Source organism: Acomys russatus, chromosome 29 (assembly GCF_903995435.1).
Source record: "Acomys russatus chromosome 29, mAcoRus1.1, whole genome shotgun sequence".
NCBI lineage: Eukaryota > Metazoa > Chordata > Mammalia > Rodentia > Muridae > Acomys > Acomys russatus.
The window spans coordinates 17,368,267-17,380,719 of record NC_067165.1 but is presented as its reverse complement, the minus strand read 5'-3'; the positions used below and the strand labels follow the sequence as shown (position 1 = coordinate 17,380,719).

At 47.5% G+C, this 12,453-nt stretch overlaps 1 protein-coding gene across 1 annotated transcript in view; it reads left to right on the top strand.

Annotated features, from left to right (window-relative positions):
* The window catches only part of Ppie (peptidylprolyl isomerase E), a 13,386-nt gene extending 2,934 nt beyond the window's left edge, over positions 1-10,452 (top strand). Inside the window, exons 3-10 of the mRNA XM_051171373.1 lie at positions 354-397; positions 957-983; positions 2,240-2,321; positions 2,766-2,866; positions 5,003-5,126; positions 6,767-6,952; positions 9,824-9,966; positions 10,139-10,452. Coding sequence (XP_051027330.1) covers positions 354-397; positions 957-983; positions 2,240-2,321; positions 2,766-2,866; positions 5,003-5,126; positions 6,767-6,952; positions 9,824-9,966; positions 10,139-10,207 — 776 coding nt within the window. The 3' untranslated portion in view covers positions 10,208-10,452. The remainder of the gene's footprint in view (positions 1-353; positions 398-956; positions 984-2,239; positions 2,322-2,765; positions 2,867-5,002; positions 5,127-6,766; positions 6,953-9,823; positions 9,967-10,138) is intronic.
* The last annotated feature ends 2,001 nt before the right edge of the window (positions 10,453-12,453 follow it).

Here is a 12,453-nt window from a genome sequence, read left to right as displayed (position 1 = left end):
TTTAACTGCAGTCCAGGAGGGATCCAGAGCCGTCTTCTGGCCTCCTCAAGCAGTGCACACATGGTATACAGACATGCATTCAGGCAAAACCCCCATTCACTTGAAAATAAAATTCAAAAGGTTTATTAAAGTTCATTATTTAGCTTTGTCCATGGGAAATGTTTATTATTGCTTCAAATATTAATTAAAAGGAATTGAAGAATGAGATTCCTTCTAACTAGTGAGTGGGCAGAAGTTCTGGGCTCTGGACGTGGCATGTGACTGACTGCTGTGACTGTTCTCCTTTCTTCCACTGCCTCACATGGTAATTACTTAGCTTTGTGTTTTTTCTTTCTTTCTTTTTTTTTTTGCAGAAAAACACCGAGGATTTGCTTTTGTTGAGTTTGAGTTGGCAGAGGTGAGGCTTCTGAACGACCTTTGTTTAGTCTTTGGGTTGCATGTCAGAGATTTACATTACAGCTCATGACAGTGGCAAAATCCCAGTTACAAAGTAGCGACGTGAGGAACTGAGTTAAGAGTTGCAGCATTAGGAGGGCTGAGAACCGGCTGTGGAGGGAGCGAGTTCCCATGTATTTAGGTTCTGGGTCTTGGGGTGATGCTTTCAGATGTCTAGAAGTGCTTTTTGAAGGAAAGCTTCCTTTCAGAACGTGGTGATCTGTCAGTAACAGCTCAGCTGCCTGTCAGGCCCCGCCTGCCTCGCTCTGCAGAGCTCTCACGGCTCTGTGCATTTGGCCCGTTCTCACCTGGCACTGCTGGCACATGCTCTCATGCCTTCATGTGGAGGCAGAGTGAGTGCTGTGAGCTGGCTAACTGCCCAAGTAGTGTTGTCGGTCACACCCAGCCTAGGCGGGTGGTACAGAGGTGACTTTTGCCTGTTTGCTTCGCTACCAGGAGTGCATTCAGACACACAAGCATTCTGCTTCAAGCCTAAACTTACCCTTGCATTTCCTCGGCAGGATGCTGCAGCAGCCATCGACAACATGGTATGCCTGGGAATCTTCACTGTAACTGAAGGCGCCTTTTGCTGGTACAGAGGGCCCTCATTCACACACCGGTGCCGGGAATCTCTGAAGGGTCAGGGCTGGGCCGGGAGGTAAAGGTTGCCATCTAGTAAAAGTGCTCATTGCGGACTGATCACTGGTAAACTTACTCCCTGCTCAGACGCCTCTCCATTTGACAGTGTTCTTCCTGCTTATCCTTCCGGGCTTGTCTCTCACTGGCCACCCCACATGATGGCAAATGGCCAGCACAATGCCAACGGATTGCTCACTCTTACTGCGTAGTTGCGAAAGGGGAAGGGCTTCACGAACTGCTAGTTAACCACTGAGAAGAGCAGTTCAGTAAGAGTAACCGAAGGCTGTGCTACTGATGCAGGCATTGGAACGGCTAGGAATGACGCCTCCTGGACTGCTTAAGATGCTTGTGTGCCGTCTTGTCAGATATGAAGTGTGAAAGTATCATATCCTGTTGCTGGAATTTTCCTGGAAAAAAAATCTTTAAAACTAATCCTCTCTGATTATGTATTTACATTATAAAGCAGTACATAATTGATTCTGATACTAAGAAATTTACACTTTTTTTTTCTGGTATCATAAAATCCTAATGAGGAAAACTTAAAAAAAAAAAAATTTTTGCCATTAAGTTTTTGCTGCTGCTTTAAGGTTGACATTAAGAGGCCTTTCCCAGTGCTGATATCTTCCAATGAAGTTCTTTATTCATTATCCTCTGCTGCCCATTCTTCATACATACTATTTCAAAGCTGATCTTGCTTTTAAAGGTGAACTCAGGGTCTTCCTGCCTTTTTCCTTGTCACTTGAGTCCCTTGAGCTCAGAATTACTCAGTAGTGCAGGTCTTTGCTGGTATTACAGGTGCAGCAGCTCCCGGGAGGAAGCTCCCTGTAACTTCCTTCCTGGATGCTGTTTGTGGTGAGGGCACAGCCTTTGTTGCTAAGGGATCCAGGATTAAAGGAAGCTGATGGGATCTCTCAAGTAAATGAAAAGCTGCCAGGGTTTTTTCCTTTTTTTTTTTTTTTTTTTTGGTTTTTCAAGACACAGTTTCTCTGTGTAACATTGGCTGTCCTGGACTCACTTTGTAGACCAGGCTGGCCTCAAACTCACAGTGATCCGTCTGCCTCTGCCTCCCGAGTACTGGGATTAAAGGCGTGCACCACCACACCGGGCTCGCTGCCAGGGATTTTTAACCTGACAGTTTAAGCAGCTGGATTTACAACCTTTTCAGAATGAATCTGAGCTCTTTGGACGGACAATTCGTGTCAATTTGGCCAAACCAATGAGAATTAAAGAGGGCTCCTCGAGGCCAGGTGAGTGGCACAGAGTGCTTGTCAGGTCCTCTGCTTTGTCCTTCATGTGCGTGTTCAGTGCTGCTGTCGTGGGCGGGAATGGGGGGGAAAGAGGGTGGTTCGCCCTGGTGAGGGCACGCACTGCCTTTATCAGTGAACAGTAGCAAAGCCTAAGTCCTTGTTTGTCTTTCGAGAGAAGCCTGCCTGGTCTCCTCCCGGTTTTCATGGTACTCCATTCCTGGGGAAGGGCTGAAGCCACTGAAGACCTACTTTTGCCTTTGGCACAGCTCTTTCCTTTAGTCTTACTAAGAGCTGGACCCCCAAGGAGTCCCAGTGGGAACTTGGTCTTGAGGATTCCACAAGGGAACCTCCCTGGCCAGCAGGACACAAAGATGACGAAAGCAGCTGCCAGCATTTGAGGATAGCCTGGATTTCTGACTTTGTATGTCTGTCTTCTCCTTCCAGTTTGGTCAGATGATGACTGGTTGAAGAAGTTTTCTGGGAAGACTCTGGAAGAGAATAAGGAAGAAGAAGGACCTGAGCCTCCCAAAGCAGACACCCAAGAGGTGAGAGTGAAGATGACGCTCCCTCCAGAAGGCAGGCTGTGCTTTCCAGCCTCCTCATGGGGCCTTGCCGATACTATTTTCTCGCAAGAGCAGATGGTGAACTTAGAACCCGGGGAGGGCAGAGGGCAGTGCTGGGGCATGAAAGGGCACAGCTGTGGGGATTGTGTTCCTGCTTCTCCACACCCCACCAGGCAGCCCTCCTGGGCCAAGTCTTCGCTCCCGTGTCCTGTTCTTGGCCTCATGCTGAGGTGGCAGGTTAGGCAGTGTCACTTCCCTTTATCCTGTGTGTGGTTTCTGGGTTTGCCTAAGGCAGTTTTGCCCTGGCATTCTTCCTGGTTCTCAGCACAGCCGGACCACTACTGCTTCCTCTGTGTGCCTTGTGATCACTGTTGACTTTCTTCTATACTTTTGGCAGGACTTCCCTTCCCCGTGTACCCTGTGAGGTTAATACTCCTCTATGCTTTGTTGATATTCTTCCATGGCACGTGGTTTTTTTTTTTTTTTTTTGGCATGTGGTTTTTTGTCTTCTCGCAGCTGAAACAGTAGCAGTTGCTCTTGGCCAACTTCAGCCTTCCTGTGCTGCCTGTAGACTTTGATGGCCTCTGTTTCTAATACTGGACTTTAGTCGTTTCTGGCTGCAAGTCTTTTTTTTTTTTTTTTTTTTTTTTTTTAAGATTTGTTTGTTTGTTTGTTTGTTTTACAGTTCTACCTAGGTACACATTAACACCAGAAGAGGGCACCACATCTCATTATAGATGGTTATGAGCCACCATGTGGTTGCTGGGAATTGAACTCAGGACCTTTGGAAGAGCATCCAGTGCTCTTAACCTCTGAGCCCTCTCTCCAGCCCTCAGTTGCAAGTCTTACAGGGGCTTACATTGCCTGGAGGGCATGCTCTCCTTCATCTTGTCCTGCTGTGCTCTTAATCTTGAGTAATATCTCGCCAAACATTTACCTAAGCCAGAACTTTGTGTGCAGAGCAAACACTCACAGTGTAGCCCTCCATGTCATCCTAGTCCCTGCTCTACAGCAGAACCCGTGTCACCACACTCCGGCTTCTCTGAGCCTGCCTTTGTCCTGCCATCCCTGCCTAGCCTCGTCTCTGGAGAATTTCGCTTGTTTCTGGTTATGGTCTTGTTCTCCTCCAGTGCTTTCCCAGGGAAGCTTGAAAAATCTTCTGGAGCACAGATCCAATCATTTGCTCTCACGCTCAGAACTTTTCACTCTCAGGGCACATAGCCCAGCAGGGCTTCCAGGTCGCCATCTTGTCAGTCTTGCATGTATCCTTTTTTGCTTTTCTGTCGTCCAGTACCCACTTGACCCTGAGTGCAGTACTGTGTTTCCATGTTTGCTTTTCCACAGGCCACTCCTGTGCTGATTGTCCTTTTCTGGGCAATACACTTAATGAGCTGGGGCCCTGTACTGTGGGGCGGAATACTGTGACTAAGAGTGGATTTGAGGGAAGAAGGTGGCTTAGTTTTCAGTTCCTTCTCATCACTTACTACCTTCATGACCTGGGGCAAGTTTTACAGCAAGCCTGTGTTATGGCTGTGGTCTTGGCTAGTACCAGTGTAAACAGCAGTGGCCAGAGCAGTGGCAGGTGCTTTATTAGCTGAACCAAAGCACATGTGTGCTGCATGTCTCCTTCCCTCTGCTTTAGTCTCCACTACTTAGGCACAGAGCAAGCCTCAGCCTCTTGTCCTTTGAGCGTTTGGACCCCATTAGAAGGGCTCCCCTGTGCTTCCAGGGCGAGCCTGTGACAGTGATGACTGGGCATGGAGCAAAGAAGTGCTAGTGTGCGAGTGTCCCCTAGCTGTAGTAAGGTGTAGACTTGACCTAGGTGCTGAAGATGAGGAGGGTTGAGTGTTCTGACCCAGCTAACTGCAGGCCAAGGAGGAGTGAGCAGGCATGTCTGAGGATGAACGTGGGGAGATGTGCCTATGGTTGGGGTCCTGTTTTATAATGCTGAGTGAGATTTCCTGTCATTGAGAGTCCAGTTAGGTGCTGTGGCCTCCTACAACCCTATCAGGGCCCAAGACCTTCCCTGTCGGCACCGTGTTCAGGCTGTTCGATGGTGTTGTGTACCTACTTAGGGAGCTAGGGGTCCTCTAACTAGCATTTTATTTACGCATCTAGGGAGAACCCACTACAAAAAAAGCCCGGTCAAACCCTCAGGTGTACATGGACATCAAGATTGGGAACAAGCCAGCTGGCCGCATCCAAATGCTCCTACGGTCTGATGTTGTGCCCATGACAGCAGGTAAGCAGACCCTCATGCCCAGATTGGCAGGAAGCTAGCAGCTGAGCAGTCTCCCAAGGTTCTCACTGCCTCAGCTCTCTACCCTTGGCATTGTTTTTAACCTCCATTAATTTGTGGCATCTAGATCCTAGGATCCAGTAACAGATAGGTCAGAGTGGACATTGAAGCTGAGTAATTATTGGCTTATTGTTTTTTAATAATGGAGGTTTTTAAAATAACAAATAATATTATATTACAAATACGTTGTGAATAATGTGCTCATCATTTAAAAGAATGTATCGCATACATATATTCCAACAATAATACATCCAGCTCTATGCTCTAGAAGTAACTAGTCTTAATTTCTAGTTCATTAAAATATTGATTTATTCTTTAGAGTAAATTATATTATTTATACATATAATTTAAGTAATTGTTATCACAAATTTTATTTTGAAAAATCATCAGTCCCCTGTAATAATAACTCTGCCATGCCCTGCAGTCAGCACCATTTGCTATTCCTTAGAAGCAGCCAGTTTCATTTCTTAGTTGATTATTTTGGTTTTGACTTCCATATTGGAAGACAGTAGCAGGTAGTTACTTACAGGAGTATGGGCATCAGCTAGGCCCAAAATGGCTCATGAAAGCCAGAAACCTGGTGCTCACTGCACAACTTCAGGCAATTTGCTAACTTAGAAAATGCTTTTTCGAAAGGCAGCTCAGTTGGTCTGGCCATCACTTTAGTGTACTCTGCGCATGCACCAGAGCTAGAATGTGTGCCCTCTGGGCATGCAGCAGAGCTAGAATGCGTGTACTCTGGGCATGCAGCAGAGCTAGAATGTGTGTATTCCTCCATCCTATCAAATGAGATGCCTGTGCTTACTCAGTAAGTCAGTGTCCTGAAAACTTCTAAGGAGCATGTGATGAGAATACGGTCAACCGTCTCTATCCGTGGCTCCACATCTGTGAGTTTAACCAACCACATAGCAGAAACATGTGACGGGCCAGCCAGATGGCTCAGCAGATTAAAGCACCTGCTGCTGAGCCTGACAGTCTGCGTTTAAGCCCAGGGCCCACATGGTAGAATGAGAACCAAGCCTTGTAGGTTGCCATCAGACTATACACACATGCACACATACACAATAAATAACTGTAATAAAAATTTACAAATATGGGGGCTGGAAAGTTGGCTCAGCAGTTAAGAGCACTGGCTGCTCTTCCAGAGGTCCTGAGTTCAATCCCCTGCCACTACATGGTGGCCCCCAGCCATCTGTAGTAGGGTCTGTGCATGAAGACAGCATATTCATTTACGTAAGATAAATAAATCTTTTTTAAAAATTAAAATTCTATTTAAGGGAACATTGCATCTGTACTAAGCATACTGGTATTGCTCCCCTTGTCATTCTGCCCTAGATAATATAGAATAACAACCATTTGTGGAGCACTTACAGCGTATTGTGTTTCATAGATGATACTGAAATGGCAGAAAAGATACAGAATCCAGGGAGGTCCTGGCGACCATCCCTGTGTGGATACCCAGGGGCAGCTGTGCAAAACTAAACAAGTGAAACGTGTTCTCTATTTCCCCCTTTGACGCCCTAATTTCTGTTAGGAAGCTAGGTTGTCTTTAACCTCAGCACCTTTCCCCTTCTGAACAACAGAGAACTTCCGCTGCCTGTGCACGCATGAGAAGGGCTTCGGCTTCAAGGGGAGCAGCTTCCACCGCATCATCCCCCAGTTCATGTGCCAGGGCGGGGATTTCACCAACCACAACGGCACAGGGGGCAAGTCCATCTATGGGAAGAAGTTTGACGACGAAAACTTCATCCTCAAACACACAGGAGCAGGTGAGTGCTAGTTCTGTTGTGGTGAGTAAGGTGGGTGACTGGCACGGCAGGCTGTGGATGCAGCCGCTGAAGAAACACATGCTGGGCTGGGCTGCTAGTCTCCGGTCCTGTCCTCTTCACATCCAGCCTCATGCCACAGGTTGGTGTTCCCTGCTAGGCTAGAGTTTGTGGCTATCCTTGAAGCTCCCTGTGCCCCTCAACCTCTGTGTCCCCTCTATGCTCTCAGTTCCAATCAAAATTCACCCCCCCGGGCTGGAGAGAGGGCTTAGTGGTTAAGAGTGCCGCCTGCTCTTCCAAAGGTCCTGGGTTCAAGTCCCAGCAACTGCATGGTGGCTCACAACCATCTATAATGTGATCTGATACCATCTTCTACAGATAAAGCACTCATATACAATAAATAAATACATTAAAAAAAAATCACACTCCCGTGCCTGCTTTTCTTCCTGAGACCTCCATATTGATCTGAGGTCTTATTTCCTGCCAACCACACATGTATGCTCTGACTCCCTCCTGCTATAGAGTCTGTCCCTCTGGCCTACTTGGGAACTTGGCATCTCCTGCTGGCTCCCTTTGACCCATATAATGTGTTTGCTCTCCTTAGCCAGGTTACTTCAGCGGTGTCAAGGTATGCATTCTCAGTCAAACAAAAAAAATCATCTTTGGACTCTTGTTCCTCCCATCAGCTCTCACTTGACTCTAGTCTACTTTTAAGCAAAACTTTCAGGAAAAATGTATAGGTGCACTGCCTTTATTCTTTCTAAGCCTTTCTATCTAGACTTTCTTTTAAAAGACTTATTTATTATTATGTATACAGTGCTCTGCATGCATGTACACCTGCAGGCCAGAAGAGGGCATCATATCACATTATAGATGGTCGTGAGCCACCATGTGCTTGCTGGGAATTGAACTCAGGACCTTTGGAAGAGCAGCCAGTGCTCTTAACCGCTGAGCCATCTCTCCGGCCCCTTCTATCTAGACTTGCAGCTGCATCTGGCCACTCAGACCTTTCTTGCTAAAGATGCCAACCATCTTTCTTGCCAGTAGCCAGTTTTCTGCCTCACCTTATTCGCCCCAGCAGCACCCTGCGCCGTCAGCCCTGTGCTCCTTGTCTCTCACTTTGCTCTGGCGGTCAGCTCCTCCGTCTGCCAGTTACTCCGTCTGCTTCACTGTTTGTCTGTCTTGCTGCTTCCTCCTTCCTGGATTCCTAAGCATGATGTTGGCTCGGAGATCAGCTGGTTTCTCCATAGAGACCTGTTAACTGTGCCTTTGCTTTCTTCCTGCATAGTTGTGCTAGACTGGAGTCCAGGGACCAGGAGTTCTTCTTACCTACATAATCTAAAATAGGTGCCGTTACACCAAAAGACACAAGAGCTATTCCACCCGCTGCCACACTCAGAGGCAGCGGTCAGAAATGAAGCAGGTGTGCCCGCTGGCAGTTTGGATGCCACAGACAGTATTGCTGGCGCACACATGACTTTAGGAAATGATGAATGAGACCCCATTCGCTTACAGCGTAGTTTTAATTTCTGAGTTACTTGTTTGTTCTGGTTTAGGCTTGATTTTGTTTTGTTTTTGAGACAAAGTCTCAAAGTATGTAGCCCTGGCTGACCTAGAACTTGCCATACGGACTAGGTCGACCTGAAAATCACAGTACCACGTGCTTCAGGCTCCCAAATACTGTGGTTAAAAGTATACACCACTGAGCTGGAGAGATGGCTCAGAAATTAAGATTAAGAGCAATGGCTGCTCTTCCAAAGGTCCTGAGTTCAAATCCTAGCAACCACATGGTGGCTCGCAACCATCTATAATAAGATATGGTGCCCTCTTCTGGTGTATAGGCACACATGCAAGCAGAGCACTGTATACATAATAAATAAATCTTTGAGGGGGGAAAAAAAAGCATACACCACCATACCTGCTTTGATTTTTGATTTTTGAGATAGGGTTTTAGTATATAGCTCAAGTAGGCACTGACCTCTGGATCCTCCTAAGAGCTAGGATTACAGGCATGTACTGTAATCTTTCAACTTTCTAGAAGGTTCCACTCCTGGGGAAAGCCCTTGAAACTTACAGTGTATGTAAAGATAATAGACTTAGGTCTTAACGCACTAGAGATAGTTCAGTGGTTAAGAGCACTTGCTGCTCTTGTAGAGGGTCCTCAGACTTACAGGTTAAAATAGCTCTCCCTAACTTCCTTCATGTCTGTTTTAGTAGATGATGCACTGTCCACTTGTGCCTGGTCAGGGTTAGGTTCATCTTGGATTCGTCTCCCCTGTCAGCCATAGCTGTTCTGTGTCCAGCTGCTTCCCTCCGTCCCCCGTAGAACTGCCTTAAGCTCTCTTCCCGGGACAGAAGTGCCTGCATCTTCGCTGTCATGGCACTGCATCCTCTAAAATAGATGTGTTCATCCTTTGTGAGGGTTTGTGTGGACTGTGCATGTGTTTGAGTGTGGATCCATGCAGCACCGTTTGTATGTGGAGATGAGAGGACAACGTTCAGGAGACAGCTCTTTCCTCTACTGTCAGGCTTCTGCAGCAAGCACCTTTACCGCAGACCCCCCTCCCCCACGGCCCATACGATTATACTTTAAATAAATGTTTTTCTCATCAGTGATCCAGGACTTAATGGGCCTGGTTACAGAGTAGACAGCATGTCATTGTTATACACAAAAAGACAAATGAACGTGAAAAAAAACATCTGGCCCGCCCCACTCATCATTTTTCTACAGTGAGGGAAAGACAAGGTGCTACATCTGTTGGGTCCCTGTTGGGGCCTGAGCCAGTGTGCAGAAGCCAGTGACAGACAGCGCAGATAGATGTCTTCATGGGCTGGGGCAGCGTGCAGGAAGCTGATGAGTTTATTTTCTCCCAGGCCTCCTCTCCATGGCCAATTCTGGCCCAAACACCAATGGCTCCCAGTTCTTCTTGACCTGTGATAAGACAGATTGGTTGGATGGCAAGCACGTAGTCTTTGGAGAGATCACAGAAGGCCTGGATGTTTTGCGACAGATTGAGGTAGGTGGTTGTAAATGGCCTGGACTTTGGGTGGGCACCAGTGGGAGAGCTGGAGGAAGTTTCTATGGCTGGGGAAGGGGGCATTTTGAACAGGTCCCTGTTCAGGGAAAGGATGGTCCTTTAGCAGCTGCCAGCCCGCCCCCCTCCTGATTTCTATATTCTGCCCACAAAGGCTCAAGGCAGCAAGGATGGGAAGCCAAAACAGAAGGTGATCATCGCCGACTGTGGCGAGTACATGTGAAGCTGCGTGCCCTCCTCCCACTTCTGTAAGACAAGGAAGGAGCTGCCTGGCCTCGGGTCCTGTGAAGCAAGCTGTGTGTGGCCCATGCCTTTCCTCAGGGTCATCTGACTTAGCACAAGTCTGCAGTGCCCAGGCTTTCTTCAGCCATGGCTGGGCCTGAAGGCCAGCACAGGCAGTGTGCTGCTGCTGCCTGTCTATAGCTGCCAGCTGATTTCTTGCTAAAATAAACTGGTTTTTGTACTGTTGCCTCCAGCAAGTTCCTGGAAATTGTCTGTCAGAGATCACACCCAAGGCTGTCCTCAGATGGGATGGCAACTTTGGGAAGGTATAAGAGCTTCCCCGTGCTTTTGTTTCCTTCCTGGAGCTAATTCCCTCCCATGCCAGGTAATGTGCCTTTATGCCACATGTCCTTGTCAGACTGTGTCGGGGCAGTTGGAATCAGAGCTGCCTGTCCGTTGCCTGTGTCCCTGAACTCGTGCTGCCTGTCCAGTGCCTGTGTCCCTGAACTCAGGCTGCCTATCTGGTGCTGTCCTCTGTGGCTCCTGTGTCTGACGTTCACATTTCATTCTTCAGGTTTCTAAAGTGCTATACCATGGCTCATCGATCTGACTCACTGGGTTCTGGGCTTCCAGCAGCCGGTGCCTGCTTCTGTGAATTAGGTTTTATGAGACACAGCCATATCCATTTATGTTCAAATGCTGCCTGTGGCCTTTTTTCTCATTACAGCATTAGAAGCAAATGATTGGTGACTGACCATGTATTTGTGTTTTCAAGTTGTGTGTGTGTGTGTGTGTGTGTGTGTGTGTGTACACACATACTGACTTGGGAATTGGCTGGTGTTTGTAGGGAGTAGCAGGTCAGGTCTGCACAGCAGGGAACAGGCTGGAGGTGCTTTCAAGCTTCAAGCTCTGGGTAGCCTGAAGGCAGAATTCCCCCCTGGCCTTAATGTTTTTCCTCTCAAGTCTCTAACCTGATTCAGTGAGGCTCACCTACCTTCTGCCTTACTTCACTGAAGTAAATATTTGTTTACCTAAAAATTACCTGCACAGGAACATCTAGATTGGCCCAGGCAGATTGACCCTGCTCGTTCATTATACACAGAGGTCAACCTCGTGAGCAGGAACCAATCTTAGGACAGGCATTTGAAGTGAGGGACCACAGGGCTTGTTTAAGAACCAAGAGAGGGGGCTGGAGAGATGGCTCAGAGGTTAAGAGCACTAGACATTCTTCCTAAAGGTCCTGAGTTCAAATTTCAGCAACCACATGGTGGCTCACAGCTATTTCTAATGAGAGCTGGTGCCCTCTTCTGGCATGCAGGCAGAATACAATATAAATAAATCTAAGACAAACAAACCCTGCAAAAAAAGAACCAAGAGAGACTGTGCCTAAAGATCTTAGCAGAGGCTGCCGAGAGATGATAACTTCCTGTGATGGTGACCTTTTTCACTCTTAGCCTGAAGAATGAGGCCAGGACGCAGTTGTGGACACTCAACAGGTTTGGAGGTTCTTGGTGTCCCTTCCTTTACTAGTGCTCTGCCTAGATGTCCACAGGGAGACACACTGGAACACTGTTCTGGTTTGGTTTCTGTTGCTGTGATAAAATACCCTGACCTGAGGCAACTTGAGGAAAGGCTTTGCTTATTTAGCTTACAGCTCTACATCAGAGTTTATCACTGAGGGGAGCAGAAACCATGGAGGAACCTTCTTTGTTTTTTTGCTTGCTTGTTTTTGTTTTGTTTGAAATGCTTTTTAGAAAATATTTATTATTATGTATACAGTGAGTGCTCTGCTTGCATGTACACATGCAGGCCAGAAGAGGGCATCATACCACATTATAGATGGTTGTGAACCAACATGTGGTTGCTGGGAATTGAACTCAGGACCTCTGAGCCATCTCTCCAGCCCCGGAACCTTCTTTCTTATACAACCTGCCCAGGGATGGGACTGGCCGCATTGGTTTGGACTTTCCTCCAGCAAGAAAATGCCCCACAGGTGTGCCCATGTGCCGGCCTGTTGGGTGCAGTTCCCCATTGAGGGTCCCAGGTGTCAACTTGACAACCAAGATTAGCTGTCACAAACCCTGCACAGATAAACCAAACCTCTGCCAGACATCATGTGATTGGTGCGTTGGAGGTGGGGTGGAGCTTGGCCTGCCTATTGCCAGTGGCAGTAGAGTCCTGAGAGGCCTGCTGGGTTCAGCCCCCACACATTGGGGGTTTCAGGGAGTTCTGGAAGGATAGCTAAGG